General features: G+C 42.3%; 1 protein-coding gene across 1 annotated transcript in view; it reads left to right on the top strand.

Moving 5' to 3' along the window:
- The window catches only part of pcsk6 (proprotein convertase subtilisin/kexin type 6), a 281,648-nt gene that overhangs the window by 171,753 nt on the left and 86,883 nt on the right, over window positions 1-23,012 (top strand). Inside the window, 3 exon segments of the mRNA XM_034162733.1 lie at window positions 2,806-2,994; window positions 16,244-16,380; window positions 22,786-22,938. Of these exon segments, the coding sequence (XP_034018624.1) occupies window positions 2,806-2,994; window positions 16,244-16,380; window positions 22,786-22,938 (479 nt within the window).

Below are 23,012 nucleotides of genomic sequence, written 5' to 3'. Positions count from 1 at the left end.
GATGTCTCCTGATACATTTTCAGAAGAACAGCTCCTAAACCATGTTGTGAAGCATCTGTGAAGAGTGTTCCTCTTCGTGGTGTGTTCCTCTTCATGTTGTAGAACCTCAATATTGGCTCTGTCGCGAGTATGCTTTTCCAGTGTCTGAAAGCAGTTCTCTTGCTCATGTTGCCACATCCACTCATTATTTTGCTCCAGAAGCATTCTTAGTGGTGTTATTAGCTGTCATTTTGGACAATCTTGGGATGAATTTTGCAAGATAGGTCACCACGAAGCATCTCAGATTCTCCTTGTTCTGAGATGTCTCCACAGTTGCTATGGCTGATGTTTTTCTCGGGTCAGGACTCACTCTGTCCTCAGATACATCTCCAATAAAGGCAAGTGACTTGACAGCAAACTCACATTTGTCCTTGTTTAGTTTCATGTTCACTTTTCTTGTCTGATGCACTTGTCTCAGTCATGTGTGAGTAACTTAAAGCCCTCTTTTTTTCACTGCTTTGTTGAGATCTCTGGGATCCAGGCAGATTCTCGATGCACCATTTTCTTTTGCACTAAACTCACCCAATTAGTTGGCTTGTCAATTTTCTTTATGACATTTAGCTTTTCCATATGAGCTAGTTTATCTTTGAGTCTTTCTCAAGTTGCTCGGTGGTGTGCAGTCATCCATTGCACTACAGACTCCTCTTTCTGATAGCATGTTATGCTTTGTAGTGCATATTAATGAAGCACAGAAATGGTTCACCTCTGTTTCACTCTGAAGCTTTACTTCCACCATTTTGCATTCTGCAGCAACTCCCCTAAGCATGCTGGCTAATGTAGTTTAACACATATAGCACCACAAGCACGTCACCATTTTTAGAGTAAATATAGTTCTAAAAGTGCTATTGACATGAAGTTTTTACCTGATTTTTAATAACAACCCAAGTAATTCATACATGCAAAAGGCATGGAAAACCAAAACAGCAGAAATCTATCAGTAATTAGAAAGCAATCCTGCCCCTTGTCAGTGCAAATTAATATCAGCTGCTTCAGTCCCAACTGATGGCCTACAAATAGTTGTTCCATGACAAAAGGAATATCTAATGATGAGTAAAAGCACAGAGCTCTCTCCAGATCTTTACAACCATATTGTTGCAAAACATACTGATGACATTGGTTACAGAAGGATTTTGAAACTTCTAAATTTTCCAGCGAGCACTGCTGGGGCCATAATCTGGAAGTGGAAAGAACATCATTTCACTACAATCTGGCCATCACGAGGTGCTCCTCGAAAGATTTCTGACTGATGAGTGAAAAGAATTATCAAAAGAATTGTCCAAAATCCAAGGACCACTTGTGAAGAGCTTCAGAAAGATCTGGAATTAGCAGGGTCAATTGTTTAAAAGAACACAGTAACTAATACACTCAACCATCATGGCCGGTATGCACGCTCACCATGCAAGACTCCATTACTGAAAAAAAGCACACTGAAGCTCATCTGTTACTGCGCAACATTTATACAAGCCTATGAAATACTGGGTGAATACACTGGTCGACATGATTTTTTTCTTGCATGGAGTTTTTCCAATGGATTTTGGGTAATTTGGGGGCACTGAATCCAAATCTGGTGTTAGTTTTTGCCAATCACATCACATTTTTTAGATATTGATATTGAAGCAGAAGATGCCGTCTCACACACCTCTTCGGCTCCATAAATGATATAATGCCTCTTGTTCACATTTCAGGAACATATTTTAAAAAGTATGCTTTTGAATGATTAGTGGTGTCAAAAAGTGAATGAGCAACGTTTGCGTAATCCGTCAATACAGAACATGCAGATTGCAAAAAAATGTGATGTGATAGAGGAAGTCTGGGCTCAGATTCGTATTCAGCACCCCAAAATTACTTTTAAATCAGTTCTCAAGTCCATGCAAGATTTTGTTTTTCACCAGTGATATAGTGTGGTCAGATGAGGCCAAAATTGAACTCTTTGGATGCCATAATACACACCATGTTTGGAAGTCAAATGGCACTGCACATTACCCCAAAAACGCCATACCAACAATGAATATGTAACTGGCAAACCTCATATAATTGAAAGAAGGATGGAATGGAAAAATGTACAGAGACATTCTTGATTAAAAAAAAAAACTGCTGCCGTCTACCAGGATGATGAAAATAAAATGAGGGTGAACATTTCAGCAAGACAATGATCCCAAACACACAGCCAGAGAAACTCTCAATTGGCTTCAAAGAATGAAAATAAAGCTGCTAGAATGGCCCAACCAATCACTTGGCTTGCATCCAACAGAAAATCTATGGAAAGAACTAAAGATCAGAGTTCATGGAAGAGGTGTGCAGAATGGGCCAAAATCACACCTGAGCAATGTGAGTAGTTTCTCCATACAGGAGGTGTCTTGAAGCTGTCATTACCAACAAAGACTTTTGTAAATAGTAAATATTTTTTCCCTGTGCCATTCCACATTATTACACAACTATGGTTCTATGGTTCGATTTTTGTGTGTGTGGATTACTTGGGTTGTTACCGACATCTGTTGAATATTTCATGTCAATAGCACCTTTAGAAATATATTTACTGAGAAAAATGGTGACGTATTCAATACTTATTGTGCCCTCTTTATATAAATACGTACAGACAGACAATCTGTCTGAATGAATGAGTGCATTTAACTTTACCAGTTAATTATAAAATCTAAAGGATTTTATGAAAATGTCTCTGCTTGTAGTTTGACACACCTGGACTGGGTCATTAGAAATGTTCTGACATTTTTGGAACAGAACTGGAAATGTCCTTGCCTTTCTCAGGTACATCCTTGCTGGTCAAAGCCTAAACAGCAGCATCTCTACCTCTGGATGCTCGGAGCAATCTGATCACCGTGTTGTTTACCTGGAACATGTTGTGGTCAAGGTCCAGATTATCCATCCTCGACGAGGAGACCTGGAGATATACCTCATTTCACCGTCTGGAACAAGATCACAGCTACTGGCCAACAGGTGAGGTGGTACACCTCATCAAACTGCACGTACAGAGGAGTGATTACATTTTTTTTTTTTTACCTTTTATTTAAACAAGTGTTTTTGAGACAACACTGTTTCTGGAAAAGTGTTCCTGGTCTGGTTGTGGCTTCATAATTGTTTTTCTGTAATACAGACTTTGTTGGATGCTGGTGTGAAGTGCTGTGGTCTGAGTGTAGTAGCCAAACAAATTACACACGTATTATGTAGCAATGGTGTAACAATAAAGGCAAGTAACATAGCTGTACGCTGATTTTTGGCAGTTAGTCCATCTTATTTTTTTTGCTAAACTTAACTTCCCAAATGAATAAACAGTCAAGACCTTGCAACACATTTGAGCAGATTTTCTTGCCATCTAGTGGGTCATGTGAGCACTTCAGGACTCCTACTTGAAATCCAAAATTCAGGAAAACCATTTACAAATGTCACAAATCCATGCCTTTTTGGCAGACACATCTAGGACCACCCTATATATAAATATATATATACATTCATATATATATATATAAAATTTTGACAGTTTTACAGTTCTTGAGTTTATGAAATTGGGGGTGCTCCCGCAGAGCTACTATACACCACTCACACAAAAAACAAGACATCTTATACACCACAAAAAACAATTAATATGAAAGGGTTAGGGTTTTATATACATATATGAATGTAAACATATGAATAAAGTACAGTTTAAAAAACTGCACACCTGTGTAAACCTTTAGGGCAGTGATTGTGAACATTGGAGCCACAGAACCCAGTGCTGTTAATGTGCTAAAGGGGGGAGGCGGTATGTTGGGTTGTCTGGGGGGAGGGGGTTAGGTTGAGCAGAGTGGAGGTAGATTGGGTTGTTTGTTGTCCGCGGGGTGTTTATGGAAGTAGCCCTGTGTGTGTGTGTGTTCATGGTTGTTTGCAGTATGTATGGCCCAGGAGAAGAAGCTTTTTGTCAGCCTGCTGGTGTGGGACTTTGTTGATCTGTAGCATCTCCAGGAGGGCAACAGGTCAAACAATTTTTTCAATTTTCAAATTTATTTTCATTTATATAACGCCAAATCACAACGGAGTCTCCTCAAGGCGCGTCACAAAAGTAAGGTCTAACCTTACAAACCCCCAGAGCATCAATGGTAAGGAAAAACTCCCTCTGAGGAAGAAACCTCAAGCAGACCAGACTCAAAGGGGTGACCCTCTGCTTGGGCCATGCTACAGACATAAATTACAGAACAATTCACAAAACAAATATACAGGAAATGTCTTTTTTTCTTGAAGTCCATGATGAGTTCTTTTGTCTTATGAGTGTTCAGAATCAGGTTGTTCTCTTGAGACAGTTCCTCCACCTCGGCCCTTTGTGCTGTCTTGTCCATGTCGCAGATGAGTCCAACCACTGTTGGACTCATCTGCATATTTTATAATGTGGTTGGTTCGATGGGTTGGAGAGCAGTCGTAGGCATCCAGGGAGTACAATAGAGGGCTCAGAACGCAGCCTTAACTGGAACCAGTGCTGAGTGTGAGTGTGGAGGAGTGGTGGGGGCCGAGTCTCACAGACTGGATGGCTCATCAGAAAGTTTTTAATCCAGTTACAGGTGGGGAGGGGGAGCTGTAATTTCAGATTTGGTGATGAGAATGTCCGGTATGATGGTGTTAAATGCTGAGCTGTAGTCTGTGAATAGCATAATCGCATAGCTCTCCTTGTTCTCTAGGTGGCTCAGCGCTGTGTGGAGAGTGAGGGCCGCGGTGTCTGCTGTAGATTAGAGTCCCTTTATTCAGAGAGTAGCAACAATTGAGAACATGTTGCCATTTTGGGGCCAATTGTGCTGAACTACTGAACTAACCCTTTATGTTTTTAACATTTTCTTTATCTGTTAACCACATACAGTAACACATCCAGGTAGAGGTACTATCAAAATAAATCTAAAAATAATTAAGCTATCAAATTTACATGAATTTACAATTAATGATTTATTTAATTAATTTAAAGCCTGATTTATTCTTCTGCAGCTGTAACTCTGCGTCATACAATGATATCGATGTGCATGACAGTTTTAAAGTTCTCCATCGCCGGATTATGCTTTATTGTGGATTCATTTGACACCTCAACAAGCTTTTTTTTCCCAATCAACTTCCATTTCAAAGGTAAGGTGTACTCCAGGTTGTAAATTTGCGTACTTTTCTGCCAAAACTGCAAAAACTATTAAAATATGAGAGGAAAGATCTGAAAGCAGGGCCTTGTGTTAGTGGAGCCATTGCTGCTGTTATGCCTTTCACATTATAACAAGATAATGAAAGCCTCTAGCTCATGGGTTAAAGTTCTCCGTCACCGCTACGGATTTCCGTCATTTGGAAAATTTAACCACACATACGTGTGTGCACGTGGTGTCATGCGTGTTTTGGGGCCGAAATATGATACTCACTGTCAAAGCAACATCCCATTCTGCGCTAATCAAAACAGCAGCAATGTCAGCATGGACTGCGGAGGAAGGGACTGTGTGAATTTTCACTCCTCTCCACTCTGTTTACTGCTTGCTATGAGTCACGGTCCTTCTCCTCTCCGTCTTTGTGGGAACATTGGCAGACACTCCCCAAGTAGAGCGAGGCGTGGCTTTGCTTTGAACCAATGAAGCAGTGATCCGACTCTGCTTCAATGGTTTGTCGCTTTATCTTAGTTTTCCCCCGCTAAAACCTTAAAGAGCATATGTCTGTGAGTAATATTTACCTTTTTTATATTAAACCAACCTGTTATGGTCTTCTAAAACAGTTGATAGATGTATTTTATAACTTAAAAACGGGACCTATGCTAACGCGTTAGCATGTCTATGGCGTTTTCAGTGATAAAATTAGCATTAAGCAGTTCGCATTTCAGCACAGTTTGTGTGCATGTTTTCTGTATAATAAATAATGGCTTAGTGTTTGTTGTCGTAAAAGAGTCAAATGTATTACGAATTATAATTTATTTTTATTTATATATTAATAATAATAATAATCAGAAGAATCAGAATCACCTTTATTGTCATTGTAATTTCCATTACAATGAGATTTGAGTGCAATTCCAAAAAGGTGCTTTCCGTGGTGCGAGTAATTTTTAGCAACATGAAAGATTGTGAAATTTAACGGTAAATTATTCAGAGTATATGCACAACTAATATAAACATAAGGTAAAATAAAATAAAATGAAATGTGGACTAAGTAATGTAAAACGAGAATTATATACAACTGGTTAAGTTTAATGACAATTTGTTTCGGTCAAACCACATCTAAGCTGTGTTTTTACACAAAAAAAGAAAATGCAGTAAATTGCACATTTGTGTCTTTTTCATGAAAATAACTTATTAAAGGTCACATATTACACTTTAGTCAGGCCTTTAAAATACTTTTGTGGACTCTTGCTGTAATATGTTGTCAGTGGTTGAGATAGTTTCTGTAGGCATCTAAAAATGCTCATAATCAAATGAAACCTGATGGAAATCTCTCAAAATAAAACAACATTATTTGAGGTATGTTTTTGACGAGAATATAACATCATAACTTTATTACAGGTCAAACGATGTTGCGTGATAAAGGCCTTTTAATAATAACTCACTTCAAGAAATAATGGCAAAACTCACATGTAAGTAAAAAAAAAAAAAGATTAATCGATTACTAAAATAATTGTTAGTTACAGCCCCAGTTTGTTTTAGGAGTGAGAGCATTTTACAGATTAAATGTGAATAAGCCAGTTTTGAGTTTCTCAGTGCGCATGCGTTTTCAAAACTGGTGACAGTGTTACTTTGTGCACAGCAGAACAATATTGTCAGTTGCTTTAGGCCCTAATTTTTTATTTTATTGACTGTACAGTGACACAGCACCCATTTGGTGCATTTACCGGATTAGAACAAATCAAAATACTACAGAAGACAAAGAATTTTTACTTGACAGTTTGAAGTGCGTTTTCTTTGTTTCAGTAGACTTCATACCCATTAAAATTCACCAGAATATACAAAATTTGACTTGCTCTTGTAAAAAAATTCTGTGGGAGATCCCCCAGACCCCCATAGTTTGAAGTGAGTTTTCTTTGTTTCAGAGGGCTTCATACCCATTAAAATTCACCAGAATACACAAAATTTGACTTGGTCTTTAAAAAAATGTTCTGGGGGAGTACCCCCAGAATCAAGACTACACCCCACCCCCACCACCCTTTTATGTACCTTTATTTTCCGGTTTTGCATTCTTTTTATGCTTTGTCTGTCTCTCCTTAGAGGCTATTTAGAATTGATTTGTATGCTGTATAATGTGTTTATTGTATTTATTGAGGAAAAAACAGTGTGTGCCCCCACTACGCCACATTTTAGGGAATTGCTGGCATTGATTTTTGCCAGGAAAAGATTTCAGTCAGATGAAAATTTATTGCTTTAACCCATGCTGTAGCTTTTACAAGATATGTTTTTGGTGCAGACAGATATCATAACAAGAGTACAGTAACTATCAGGAACATATTGTCCCAGTGCAAACTTGCTGACAGTCAAAGATTCAAAGCTTTTATTGTCATATGCACAGTAAAGAAACATGTTTCCCTGTGCAATGAAATTCTTACTTTGCTGCCTACACTGGATGCCCAAATATATATATATATATATATATAAATAACTAGTGATAGTGCATCAGTGTGCAACATTCACTGTTTTGTGCAACATTCAGCAGTAAATGGTTTTGTGAAATTGAGCCAATGGATTCAAGTTAACAGGTATTGTAGTGCAATAGAATAAAGTGTCTGTAATATAGTAAAGTGTCCAATAGAAGATAAAGTGACCAGTGATGGGGGACTCTGTCCTTGTGGGGGGGTTTAGCTGTTTAACAGTCTAATGGCTGTGGGAAAGAAGCAGTTCTTGAACTTGGTGGTTCTGCATCTCACAGTCCTGAACCTGCGGCCTCAGGGGAGGAGTGTGAATCGTCCATGTTGGGGGTGAGTGGGGTCTTTGATGATCGAGACAGCTCTCCTGTGGACTCTGTGGTGTTAGATGCTCTGCAGAGAGGGTTGTGGGGTCCTGGTGATCTTAGACGCAGTCCTTATCACTCTCTGCAGGCGTTTGCGGTCCCACACGGTAGAGCTGCCGTACCACACAGTGATGCAGGTGGTCAGGACTGACTCAATGATGCAGCTGTAGAAGTTGCTGAGGATCTTGGGTGCCATTCCAAATTTCCTCAGCCTCCTCAGGAAATACAGCCGCTGCTGAGCCTTCTTCACCACCTGTGTGGTGTTGAATGTCCAGGTGAGGTCATCGCTGATGTGGACCCCCAGGTACATGAAGTTCCTCACCCTCTCCACCTGAAGACCTCAGATGAACAGCGGCTGGTGAGACCTCCTCTCCTTCCTCATGTTCACTATCATCTCCTTGATCTTGTCTGTGTTGAGGGTGAGGTTGTTGTCTCCACACCACATCACCAGACTGTCCACCTCCCTCATGTAGGCCGCCTCGTCTCCGCCAGTGATGCGTCTTATCACGGTGGTGTCGTCGACAAACTTGATGATGGTGTTGTTGGGGTGGGAAGCGACACAGTCGTGGGTGAACAGGGTGTAGAGGATGGGGCTCAGGACACAGCCCTGTGGGGTCCCCATGTTGGTAGTGATGGTGGCTGACGTCTTTCTCCCGATCCTGACAGACTGTGGCCTGCCAGTCAGGAAATTGAGAAGCCAGTCACAGAGGGAGGGGTGAAGTCCGAGGGCTAACAATTTGTGGGTGAGTTTGTGAGGGACGACCGTGTTGAAGGTAGAGCTGTAGTCAGTAAAGAGCATCCTAATGTAGGAGTCTTTATTTTCCAGATGAGAGGGAGATGTGAAGGGCGGCGGCGATGGCGTCTGACGTAGACCGGTTGTGCCTGTAGGTGTACTGCAGTGGGTCGGTGGTGTCCGGGATGCTGTTATGAATGTGGGACAGTATCACTCTCTCGAAGCACTTCATAATGATTGAAGTGAGTGCTTCTGGCCGGAAGTCATTCAGACAGGATGGGGGGTTCTTCTTGGGAAGGGGGACGATGGTGGTGGTCTTGTAGCACGTCTCGGGACGATGCATTGCCTCTGGGAAAGGTTGAAGATGGAGGTGAGAACATCAGCCAGCTCGTTAGCACATACTCCGAAGGCACGTCCTGGTACATTGTCTTGCCCGGCAGCCTTCTGGGGGTGAACGCTCCTCAAGGCTTTGTGTACCTGGGCTGATGTGATGACTGGCGGGGGGGGGGGGGGGGGGGGGGTTTGAGTGGCCGCAGTATGTCTGTATTCTGTAGAAATGGTGGGGGTGGGGCTCTCAAAGTGGGTGTAGAAGGTGCTGAGGTCGTCTGGCAGGCTGGCCGACGAGCTGATGTTGATGGTTCTGGAGCTGGTCCTGAAGTCTGTGATGTGATCCAGACATTGCCACATTCTCCTGGGGTCAGCGTTAGCGTAGAAGTCCTCTGTCCTCTCTCTGTGCTGTCTCTTGGCCACTCTTATGGCCTTCTCCAGTCTGTACTGTGCAGCCTTGTACTCGGCTTCGTGGCCAGATCTAAAAAGCAGCAGTGTGAGCACGCAGCAAGTGCAGCATCTCTCTGTTTACCCAGGGCTTCTGGTTGAGGAACTTCCTCACTTGTATGGTGAGTACGATGTTCTCAACACAAGTGCTGATATACCCAGTCACACACTCAGCATAGTCTTCTACGCTGACGGAGGAGTGGCTGCAGCTCTAAAAACATCCCAGTCAGTTGTGGCAAAACAGTCCTGTAGAGTGCTCTCAGCCTCTGGTGTCCATAGTTTAACCTGTCTGGTGACAGGATTCGACTGTCGTTCTTGTCTGTAGGCCGGGTACAGAAACAAAGAGATGTGATCTGAGTCGCCAAAGGGGGGTGGGGGTGGGGTGGGGCAGCCCGGAGTGCACCACGTATGTTGCTGTAAACATGGTCCAAGGTGTTTTTCCCCCTGGTGGGAATGTGCACATGCTGAAAGTATTTAGGTAGTACAAACCGTAAATTGCACTGGTTGAAGTCACCAGCCACGATAAAAACAGCATCAGGATGAGCCATCTCCAGCACGCTGATGACGTCATGCAGCTTGTTGAGAGCCTCTGTGTAGTTAGCGTGTGGCTGGATGTAAACAGCAGCCAAAAACTCACATGTGAATTCCCTTTGTAGATAAAAGGGACGGCATCGCAGCAGTAAAAGCTCCAGATCTGATGAGCAGTGCTTGTAAACAGTCTGTACATCTCTACACCACGGGTTGTTGACATAAACACACACACCTCCACCTGTCGCCTTACCGGAGGCAGCAGTCTTTTCCCCCAGGTACAATGAGTGGGTCTCCAGGTGAACAGCAGAGTCTGGAACGCTTTCCAAGAGCCAGGTTTCGGAGAAAATAACAGCACAGCACTCTCTGGTCTCCCTCTGTGATGTTGTCCTAGCTTGTAGCTCATCCAGTTTGTTCTCCAGAGACCGCACATTAGCTAGCAAGAGGCTGGGGAGTGGTGGTGTACTTGGGCTAGCCTTTAGCCTAGCGTGGAGCCCACCTCTCTTGCCTCACTTACGGCGCCGCCTCCTCGACGCTCTCCTTGGTGGGATATATCCGGAAAAAACAGTATTGTGCAAAGCAACGTCCAAGAGTGCCTGCCTGGTGTAAGTCGGCAGTGCACAACACTTAAAAGCCAGAGAAAACACACAAGAAAAAAAAGAGAAAAAAATGGAAAACCCAGCATCCAGATGCGGAGTGGGCTATGTGCCATGGAGTGGGGCAGAGAAGAGAAAGAGACTGAGAGACAGATGTGTGGCTCTATGCGGCTCTCATCTCGCTCATTTTCCCAAACATCAGGCACATGCAGCAGGTGTAACACCTGCAGGAGCATGCTGAGGAGCACTGGAACGAGACTTTTAGCCGACTTGCTGTCACTGTCCTTCAGCATACTGCAGCAATGAAACCGAATGCAGTGCAGCAGGGTTTAATTGTGGCCACGTCAGAGAAGAACGCTGTCATGCTGTGTTAAGGATCACCACTCATCAAGATGGATCAACACGCTCAGTTGCGACCTCCACAACATGAGGCGAAATGAGGGTGGTGCATGACATTAGTGGAAGATTTTTTGACAGCCAAAAACATGCTCCACAAATATCATGCACGAACATGCACTATTAAGAAACCTATTCAGATGCATTAAGTCACGTTAAGAGTGTCAGGAATGTGCCAAGAATGACGCAAATATGACATTCGTAACGCGTCTTGCCTATGTGTAAACGCAGCGTTAACATGGGTTTAGAGAGTCTGAAATCAATAATATTATATGATATATGTATTTTTAAGGTATTTATTAACAAGTGAAAGCAGAAAAGTGTCAAATCACAGCCTTTTGCAGTGTCTGATATAACAGGTGCATATCAGACTGTGGATCCATGTCTGAGCACGTGTTGAAAAAAATAAACAGTCTAGCTTTTAGTCACGGAAATGACCAGAGTCATTTCATCCGATGTGAGCGAAAAATCCATTATACAAAATCCATTACATATGTTTTTATTATGTAGAAAACAATACAAAAACATTGGGACTATTTTTGTCCGGTGATTGTTTGAGAGGTCACTTCCAGCTGGCTGAAGGAGTATTCATTTTCAGAAATACTTCAAGGTTAGTGGAAAAGAAAGATATAAATTTCTCATCTTTAAGAATGGTATTATTAAATGCACAGACCAGATAGGAGGGGAGGGCACAAACTGAAGTGATGTAATAAACAAAGATGAGCATAATTAGAGATAAATACTGAAACTAAACAGAAGCTGACTAAGAAAGCAAGGTGGTAAAACAAACCATAAGAAAAGCAGTGACAAAACCATAACAGAAAACAAAACCTGACATTAAGCACATCAAATATTACAATTGAGAGAAACTAAATAACCAAGTGATAAATTAATGAACAATAAATGAATACACAACTGACTGAAGAAAATGAGAACTGAGCCAAAGTAAAAAGTAACAAAGAAAAGTGACAACATAACAGAGCATAAACCAGGATGAGAATAAACAACTGATAATTCAAAGCTGGAGCGGATAGAAAACAACAGAAAAGGGGGAAAATGGGCTCAATGCCCTGATCAGGCCAAAACCATGACAGTACTCCCCTCCCACGCGGGCGCCACCGGGCTACCGCAAAAAAAACAACCCGACACTGGGAGGACGGCGGGGGACCCAGGACGGGGGATAAAAAGAGGCCGGAGAAACACAAAAAGGCCTAAAAGGCTGGAGACCCCCAGGATGACCGAGAACATGACCAAAAATGGGCCAGGAAACCCGTGAGCGGAAAACAGGGTGGAAAAACTGTAGCAGGAAGTCGGCCATAAGATGGGACCCGGTGCATAAAAGTGTCAGGGGACCGACACAAGACAGGGTCCGGGGGGGCGACCAGAAGACCCCTCTAGATGCAACCTAGTGTCGGATGGCCGGGTAATGGGGCGAAACACCAGGAACCCCAAAGGGAGAGAACCAGACATTTAAAGGAAGAGACCTCCATGCTAGAAAACCAAAGAAACAGTACTAAAGACAAAATCCAAAACATCCCGGAAACCAAATAAGCCGGAATCCCCTCATTTGCTTCCAAACCCCCATTCCAGATCACAACCCCCTCATAGGAGTATGAAAACCAGTTAACTATAGCTCTGAAATGAGATCTTATCAATGTAATGGTGGCGCTAGAGAGGCCACAAAAAGCAAGCTGACAAGAGGTACCGAGGTGTTTAATCCAAAAACTCAAAGCGGTCATTTTCTGAAGTAAACCACAAACCGTCTCAGAACTCCAAATCATTTCAGCCATCTGTTCCAATAAATACAAGTGCCAGAGAACAAATCTATGCAGATGGGGCTTTATCAACTTCCACAATGCTTTACAGTAAGCTGAAAAATGCAGCTCATATGAAGCACACAGGTGCAAAATCCAAGGACCCGAAAGATCCCTTCCACACTTGCACTTGCAACACAGCCAAAACAATGAAAGTCCACCAGAGAACAGTCCAATTTTGTAGATCTTTTCCTTCAAACAATTCACACAATAACCGATCTTTCCAGATAAATCCGTAATGTGAGCCAGACTGAAAAAATAATTTGGGAACCCATAAATGGACACAGTATCTGCATGAGTGGAGTTGCATATCCCAAAATGATGAAGTTTCTCTGGGGAAGAACTGAACACAAAAATAAATCTGCAGTTCAGAAGTGCACACATGGCAATCAGTAATCCCAAGAGAAGCTTGCATGAAGCACGTTTCAGAATGTGACATGGAAATTTTAGTAATTTTGTAAAAGGTTCACAAGGAAACCAACTCAAGCTCGGAAGTAGTGCTTTTAACATATTTCCAACAGATCCATACGAAAACTGTTTCAGGTTCAGACGAGGCATCTTTAACAGACTTCTGACAGAGTCACAGGCAAGTAAAAACAACATCATAAACCAGATGGGAAAAGAAAAGTCACTGACCGTCCTGCGGTCGCAGTTCACTGAGGTTGTGGTCAGGTCCAGGGCTGGAGCAGGCTGATGAAGATCAGGAATGGCGGCACTGTCTGTGTGTGAGTGGGCTCCCCCCTCTGGAGCCGCAGCTGGTCGAGACACCGGGTGCAGAGAGACTCTTTCAGCAGCCAGCGAGGGTGAAGTGGAGGCGGAGCACGGTGAAGCCACGATGACAGTAGGCGAGGGTGAGGCAGCAGATGGATGTGACATCACCAGCAAGGTGGCCGCGGTATACGCGGAAGCAGAGTGAGTGGGTTGTGGGTGGCAGCGAAGCTGGACGGACTGTGGGAGAATCGATCTTTGGATGAGACAACGCAGTGCGTGCCGAGATGTCAACTTCAGGCGGCGGGCCACGCACCGCGACCAAGGCTGAGCTCCAGGATGATAGGGCTTCTCCCGATGGCTCTATGTGCGATCTCAGAGGCATGCAATCAGCTGATCTTGGAAGAGTGATCGCAATAGAGGAATCGGGCAACACAGGAACAGAGGTGATCATCGGCGCAGGGATCTCTGAGGCTGGAACTTGAGGTTCAGGCTGTGGTATTCGCAATCTTCGTGGCGCCCGCACTGGAGTGATGAGTGCTGGACGCGCGGTGGAGCTAACGACCGGGACGAGCAGCTCCGTGGGTTCTGGATGCGAAATTTTGGACACCGCTGGGTTTCTTCGTGGAGCACGCTTTGGAGGTGACATCTCTGGACCAGGAGACATGAGCTATGCAGCTGGCTTATGTCGTACCAGGGTGGAGCGAGGGTGGCATCTGAAAGCGTAATGACGCCCGGCTCCTCACAACAGGTGGCAGTGAGCTCGGTCTCGAACAAAAGGTCCATGGGGTCCTCAATGCAGGAAGGGGCCTCACCCTGCTCAAACATCATTTTAATGTCTCTCAGCTCCGGGAATGTGGTTAACAGCTGTGGCTCAGCTAGAAAGATTTGATTGAGAGCTGAAAAAATGCTTTGTTTGCTTTGCTGACTGCAGCAGTCCTGATAATCAAAAAATAAGTCTTGTATCTTGAATAAAGACGTAGCCATGTTCTGCAAAGCTAATTGCTCTGACTCAGAGTCTTCGTTTTCGTCCAAATCCGTCCAGTCTGACTTGTCATCATCATCAGACAGCATGTAGGCCTCAGGGTGCTTCATCCAATCTGGAAGCTTCTGAAGACAAAAAACGTCATCCATGCTCAGAAGCTCTGGGAAATAATCAAATAGCCATGGATTCAGATTAACAAGATCCCAGGCTTGATCAAGGTAATCAGACTTCTCTCTAGGAATGTAGCAGTCTAAAAAAAAAAACGAGAGGGCTGCAAAAATCTCCTTTATCACATTCATGTCCGTGGCAGTGGTGAAGCCTGCAGGGTCCATGTTCTGGCCAGATTGTACTGTCAGGTCGGGCGGGAGCCCGTCACCAGGAGCGGCTGGACCCGCAATACAGACTCGCAGACTAGGCATAGGTGTGGAGGAAATCATTGTCTTTAATCCAGGTTTGGGTTTGGTATACAAGTAATCAGTCAGCGCGGCAGAGGTACAAACAGGGTCAGGCTGAGATGCAGTCATACACGAGCAGGGTTCAGAGGCACAAGCAAACACCGACATCTGGGATGAGGCGAGAGAAATGGTCGAAGAATACAGAGCAAGGTTCAGAACATGGCAAGACAAAAATCAGGACTGTGAATAGGTGCTGGAAAGTGTACGAAGACAACAATCTGGTGGGGAAGTGAAGGACTGTGGGGTTTAAATATAAGTGAACTAATTAGTGTGAAACGGGGGACAGGTGGTGTCAATGAGGTGCATGTGAGAAACAATCTAGAAGGGGGTGTGGCTAGTGAACAAAGATAATGCACAGACCAGATAGTGAGGACGGGAGTGCACAAACTGAAGTGATGTAATATACAAAGATGTGTCAGCAAGTGCCAAGAGTGAGAGTGACAGACAAAGACATGAGGCAAGTGCAGAGATGTGAAGTGAGAACATGATCGGATGGGTGTGAGAAAAACAGGGAACTGTGAACCGAGGAAATAACCAGATGACAGAACAACTAATCTAAGACTACTTATAACAGAAAGCAAAACTGGAAAAGTAAGCATAACTGATGACAATAAAATAAAGTGATAACCTAATAAAACTAAATGAGCATAATTAGAGATAAATACTGAAACTAAACAGAAGCTAAGAAAACAAGCCATAAGAAAAGCAGTGACAAAACCATAACAGAAAACAAAACCTGACATTAAGCACAGCAAATATTACAATTGAGAGAAACTAAATAACCAAGTGATAAATTAATGAACAGTAAATGAATACACAACTGACTGAAGAAAACAAGAACTGAGTCAAAGTAAAAAGTAACAAAGAAAAGTGACAACATAACAAAGCATAAACCAGGATGAGAATAAACAATTGATAATTCAAAGCTGGAGCAGATAGAAAACAACAGAAAAGGGAAAAACAATGGGCTCAACGCCCTGATCAGGCCAAAACCATGACACATGGCAAAGGCTGTGAACACATATATACATGTGATTTCTTAATTTTAGTTTTTTTTAATACAATTGTAAAATCTAAAAAAAAAAAAAAAAAATCACCTCATTATGGATTATTGTGTGTAGAATTTTGATGGAAACAATGAATTTCATCCATTTTGAAATAAGGTTGCATAAAATATGGAAAATGTGAAGTGCTGTGAATACTTTCCGGATGCACTGAGTCAACACTATTTAGTTTTAGTTTCCTCTCTACACCATTTCACAACCACGCTCTTGTGTGCACAGGTTGTTTGACAGTTCCAGTGAGGGCTTTAGGAACTGGGAGTTCATGACAGTTCATTTCTGGGGTGAGAAAGCAGAGGGCTCCTGGACTCTAGAAATCTCTGATTTACCATCACAGCTTCGTAATCGTGAAGTGCTGGGTAAGGCTCAACGGCACACACCAAATCACACACTTACAGTTGCACAAACAGGATTATCATGTTTCAACAGCCAGGTGGCTGAGTATTAGAATACCACATACAGTGGTGGTAACCAGACTCTGAGGGGTGACCATCTGCTCTGGCCATGCTACCAATAATAATATGACAAGCTCAACAAAGAATTGTCAACATGCATGACAGAGAAGATGCAGCTGAGCAACCAGTTGCTCATGAAGTCCAGTGTTTGTATTAAACACGTGTCTGTATGGTCAAACAGTAAAGAGCATGGAGTCATGAAGTGGAACACAGCTGTGACAGTGTTGATAGTTCTGATTCCTGCGACATTCTCAGTGTAGCAGTTCTCCAGGTTCTCCCCCGTCCTCCTGGGCTCTGCTTTTCTCCAGTGAAGGCTATCACTGGTTGTCATCTACAAACTCTTCATCGGATGAGCCCCCAGTCAGAAAACAAAGTTGAAATCAATCGGCCAAAACAATAACATACAGCAAGACTGTTATGACACCAAAATTACAGCCAGGAAGCCAACATGATTACCGCCAACAAAGTCCTAATGTGATGTGATGAGACTGAGTCCAACTCCACCAGTAAGAACTTAAATAATAGGTGGAGACAAGAAGTGAGTTAGTAAAGCCAAATCTATATTAATCACAGAATATAAAGAACAATCTTTCTCTTTCCTCCACAAAAGCTGTCTGTTTTGTCTCAGCAGGGCAGACTGTCCCACAGAACAGGTACATGACAATAAAGCTCTGTGACCTGCCGATAACGCAGAGCAGGGCTGGTACATAAGATTTAAGGATTTTCATTTAGGGAATAACCCTGTTGTGTCTGATGATTTGCGGATGTTCATGCTGGTTATACGGTCACAAACTGAGCTAACGTGTCACCGGTAAAACAGATATGCGACACAGCATGAACGCCCCCAAATCAGACACAAGCGGATTATTACCATTCTAATCCAATTCATTCATTCATCCAATTTATTTTTCTGTAGGTAATTCGGTCGGCGAGGCTTACCGTGAGGCAGCGTTGCTCCAGCAGTGGTCAGGGTGCGGAGTTATCCATCAAATGTGTCAGAATCCACATCAATACTTTTCTATGGGAAGTAAAATTCTATGGGAAATTAAATTCACCCATTTTGGCAGTGGTACACAACTTTCTCTCGCTCTCAGCAAGATCGTGACATCTGCGTAGCAGCGCGCGCAGTCGGTGTTCTGTCAAATTGTGTGTCTCAACAGTTCCGCGTCCCGACAATGTTGCATATTCGTGCGCATGCACAATTGCGGAGGGCTGGCATCTTGTCAGAACACCGGTCAGGGCGCGGAGTAATACATCTAAATGTGAAACGGTTGAATATTTTGCCACCGTTAACCTGATATTATACCATCTGAAATCTCACACGATTAACAAATCAGATTTGCGGAAAAAATGTAATTGATTAGAATCATATATTAACAGTAATCCTGTTGTTCATTTACTTTGGGCACTGAAAGCGGGACTGTAATTCCTAAATGCTAATGTTTTTTTAATCAAATCGTGTTCAGAATAATACTAGTGCTATGTGACTAAGAAGATTAATCCAGGTTTTGAGTATATTTCTTATTGTTACATGGGAAACAAGGTACCAGTAGATTCTCACAAATCCAACAAGACCAAGCATTCATGATATTCACACGCTTAAGGCTATTAAATTGGGCTATTAGTAAAAAAAGTAGAAAAGGGGGTGTTCACAATAATTGTAGCATCTGCTGTTGACACTACAAACTCAAAACTATTATATTCAAAGTGCTTTTTTAGCAATCCTGTGAATCACTAAACTAGTATTTAGTTGTATAACCACAGTTTTTCATGATTTCTTCACATCTGTGAGGCATTAATTTTGTTGGTTTGGAACCAAGATTTTGCTCGTTTACTAGTGTGCTTGGGGTAATTGTCTTGTTGAAACACCCATTTCAAGGGCATGTCCTCTTCAGCATAAGGCAACATGACCTCTTCAAGTATTTTGACATATCCAAAGTGATCCATGATACCTGGTATGCGATATATAGGCCCAACACCATAGCAGGAGAAACACGCCCATATCATGATGCTTGCACCACCATGCTTCACTGTCTTCACTGTGACTTGAATTCAGACTTTGGGGGTCGTCTCGCAAACTGTCTGTGGCCCTTGGACCAAAAAAGAACAGTTTTACTCTCATCAGTCCACAAAATATTCCTCCATTTCTCTTTAGGCCAGTTGATGTGTTCTTTGGCAAATTGTAACCTCTTCTGCACGTCTTTTATTTAACAGAGGGACTTTGCGGGGGATTCTTGCAAACAAATTAGCTTCACACAGGTGTCTTCTAACTGTCACAGCAGTCTTTGATCATCCTGGAGCTGATCAATGGGTGAGCCTTTGCCATTCTGGTTATTCTTCTATTCATTTTGATGGTTGTTTTTCATTTTCTTCCACAAGTCTCTGGTTTTTTGTCCATTTTAAAGCATTGGAGATCATTGTAGATGAACAGCCTATAATTTTTTGCACCTGCGTATAAGTTTTCCCCTCTCCAATCAACTTTTTAATCAAACTACACTGTTCTTCTGAACAATGTCTTGAACGTCCCATTTTCCTCAGGCTTTCAAAGAGAAAAGCATGTTCAACAGGTGCTGGCTTCATCCTTAAATAGGGGACACCTGATTCACACCTGTTTGTTCCACAAAATTGATGAACTCACTGACTGAATGCCACACTACTATTATTGTGAACACCCCCTTTTCTACTTTTTTCCTAATAGCCCAATTTCATAGCCTTAAGAGTGTGCATATCATGAATGCTTGTTCTTGTTGGATTTGTGAGAATCTACTGGTACCTTATTTCCCATGTAACAATAAGAAATATACTCAAAACCTGGATTAATCTTTTTAGTTACATAGCACTACTAGTATTCTGAACACTACTGTATGTGTACTGGCTGAACTTCATTGTGGTGATGTGTGGTGTACAGAGACTAAATTACAAAAATTGACACCGTGACTCACGATTTATGTGTGTGCACAATAGGATTTGCGTGAAACTAATAAGGAGTATGTCAGAACTGAAAATCTGTCCAGAGTTGGCTGTGCTCAAACACTGAGGGACTATGCACAAATCAGAAACACCACAGAACTGCCTTGGGTCCTGGATGGCAATCATCCAGGCAGACAACCGGTCCACCCCCACTTCTCTAAAATAATCATCTATCTGCCACAGCCAATGAAACGTGGGTGTCCCCTTGACCTTCTCCAGTTACTGGGGTCACTAACACTCAGGCACCTGCGTGTGTGGCTAGGATTGGATACAACCTTTGTCTGTTGCAGCTTTATGTCAGATAAACAGGGACCAGAAGGTATGTGAGAGTCTGACATCAACTGAAGAAACTATGATGGACTGGTAAGTCCAAAATGTAATTATTCTGATCAGACTTGTTTGATCAGTCATGTTTGATGTAAAGTTGATATTTCAGCATCAACACAAGGTTCAAAATTCAAACATCTGCCATAGTTTTCAGTTGCTGCAGATTTATTTCTAACGTTCTGGAATTTCAAGACAAAGTTTTCATTTCCTGGAGAATGTCTTTCTATTTGTTTAAATTGCATGTTCTCCCTGTGTCTGCGTGGGTTTCCTCTGGGCGCACCGGTTTCCTCTCACAATCAAAAACACATGCTTATTTAGGGTCTGCTCCTTTCTCTCTGCCCTTGACTAAGGCAGTGTCTCTATATTTGGAGTTGGTCCCCGGGTGCCGGACTGTGGCTGCCCATTGTTTCTAATGATTGGATTGTGTCTAACTGCAATTAGGATGGATAAATGCAGAGGAAAAATTTTGTTGTCTATATGTGCAATGAAAATCAAGGCTCTTCTTCTTATATTTCTTTATATTTCTTTAATATTTCTTCAAACTAAAAATTAGAGAGAGACAGACAGTCTGACAGATAGATGGATGGAAAGGTTGGACATTATACAAATAGTGACTGGTTTGGAGGGCAGTATAATGGTGTCACCCCTCTGGATCATTGCTGCCCACCAGTATCCACGGACGCAAACATTCTGCTCTCTGCCATGATGTCGTCTGTGACGCATCACCCCTGCATGAAACGTTGCCCCATTATGACAAAATAGGTCCACAATCACTCATAATGTTACCTGAAATTGTGCAGAATTAGTCACTAATGTGGCTATTGTGTAGCGGAAAGCTGTGATCAAACAGCCAACATCTTAAGCTTGCATTAAGATGAGGCCATTGAGTTTCTTCAAAGAAAGATAAACTCCATACAGCAAGGCCTGGTATATCTCCAGGTGTCAAAGAGGAGACGCTCTAAGCCATGCAAAGCTTGGATCTGTCAACAAACCCCCACCACATTCAGGATTTAAGATTACCCAAAGAGCATTCCACACGGAGCTGTGAATTCTTATCAGCACCACAAACCAGATGCAACTCAACTCCCCTCTCACATAAAAAAACCTCCACAGAAAGACACCTTCTTCACCAAAAGTCCTAAAAAGAGGTTTTTCACACTAGACTCAAAAGAAAACAGCTCACTGAAGGATTACTCTTGATTCTCTGATTATTGCAGAGGTTTTCTGGTTGAAATTAACCCAGCTTTACCCCTTTCACCTTCATGCTAGATAAATCTGAATCTAACCCTGGAACAAGAGTGACCCCTGTGGGACAATTTGGGAAGGACAGGTTATTGAATCCTGCAGACTCAAAATCCTAACATTTTAAAAAGGAAATTCCATTGTATTGTTGTAACAAAAGAAAAAAAGAGACAAGGAAACATGTCACTCTTTCTTTTCTATTTATGCATGAAAGTATTATATTTGATGTGTTATACTCTGTTCATTGGGGAACGTTTACTTAGTGTGTTCTTTACATATGTGTGTGGTATATAATTCCAGGTAAACCAGTTACAAGATTTATTCTACAGGACTTGATTTGGTTTCAAAGCGGAATGTTGGAGCCACACTGATTTATATATATAAAACTAGACAAAGGAAACTCCAGAAACTACGTTACCCAGAATTCTTGGGGGTGGAGCTTGTTAAACCTTTAAAAGAGCTTGCGCCCGGGAATTCGCTCTCTTTTCCTCTCTTCACTTTTCTGCATCTTGCTGTGCGCTTCTTGAGTCTAAAGACACGCCTGGCCGTCAACAAAATTTATGACTCTTTGTTAAAAGCCACGTGCTACTTAAACTCCTTTTTGTTTTGCACAATTACTTTTTCGGCAGATAACTTTTGCAACCTTCGTCAAGTTAAACGCGCTGGCGCATTTAACTTCCTTTTTCAAATTAAAACCTTTTCTTCTTCAAACTCCAAATTCCTTTCACGAACATTTTTCTTCTAAAGTCAGCTATTCTTGCATTGAATTCTGATTTGACCAAGCTTCCAAAAGACGACGACGAAAGATGAATTTTTGATTTTTGATAGAGAATAAAGACGCTCAAACCTTTATTCTGACAAGCCATACTCCAGAACGCTGCAGAGAAAAACATCCAGGTCAGCTGAGACATTCAACAGGGACTTGAACTGCCGCCGCGAAACCACAGCACAATAACAGAAATCATCCCCTCCGCTGACGAGACCGAGCGGGTCGGACCGGCAGAGCCTCTTTGTCAAGGTCCCTGACGAAGCTGTGTGGCGGACAGAGCGTCGACTGAACCAGACAATTCCAGCATCGGTCCTCACGGAGACCCGGTGCACTGTGCAAAGTAAGACCGGGCTATGTTATCAGATAAACAGAGTGGCTTTATTTAACTCTATTCAAAATCATTAATCTTCTCTCAGGTTAATAAATACCAAAGTAAATTACCTGTTAAATTAGGACGAATCTTACTCCTAAAACTCCCGCTACGAAACCAAATTATCTGAACATCCTATAATCATTGCTCATTGAATGTCGTCATCATTAAATTGATCACTGTGATATGTCCTGTTATTTAACTCCTGCCAGAGTTAAATAAATATCTTAAACGTGTGAAGTTGTCAGTGATTTTTGTATGGTTTTACAGAGGGTGTCGGATCTGACCTGCGGCGCTTGTCCTTTAGAAACTGAGACTGATTAATTAAATTGAGACTAATCAATTAATGAATGTTTAAACTAAAAGTACCTATACTTTGAACTAGGTGGTGCCCCGAGGTAAAATTATCCACAAGCAATAATTTTCAATATTCCAAAACATTATTATATTCATCCTGTGGCTCTGTTCCTACAATTGTTAACTTTGGATGATTTATTGTGAAAGGTATTGCAGTTCTTACATGCAAATCAGCCAATCAGAACAAAGGATTTCAGTCAGATGTATAATAAAAGCAAATATACCCACAAAGTTTTGCTGGCTACATTGAAACGTGTCATAAATCTTTCCCCAGGAAAACTAAAGCAGTGGACCTTGACTATTTATGGAACATGGGAGCATCCGTATCACCCATCCAAGGCTCTGCACTCGCGTTCAGGGATGGTGGACATCTCAAACTTGGAGGAGAGCCAGGAGGAGCATCAGGAGGAGGACAATGAGTACAGTGGTAAGTGACTGCAGAAGTCATTACCTCCTTGTTCATCATATGTTCAGTGTTTACAGCAGAGAAATTAAAAACCA

The sequence above is a fragment of the Thalassophryne amazonica genome, chromosome 2 (assembly GCF_902500255.1).
Source record: "Thalassophryne amazonica chromosome 2, fThaAma1.1, whole genome shotgun sequence".
In the NCBI taxonomy this organism is placed as follows: domain Eukaryota; kingdom Metazoa; phylum Chordata; class Actinopteri; order Batrachoidiformes; family Batrachoididae; genus Thalassophryne; species Thalassophryne amazonica.
The sequence above is the reverse complement of the archived record's forward strand: the minus strand, read 5'-3'. Positions and strand labels throughout refer to the sequence as shown.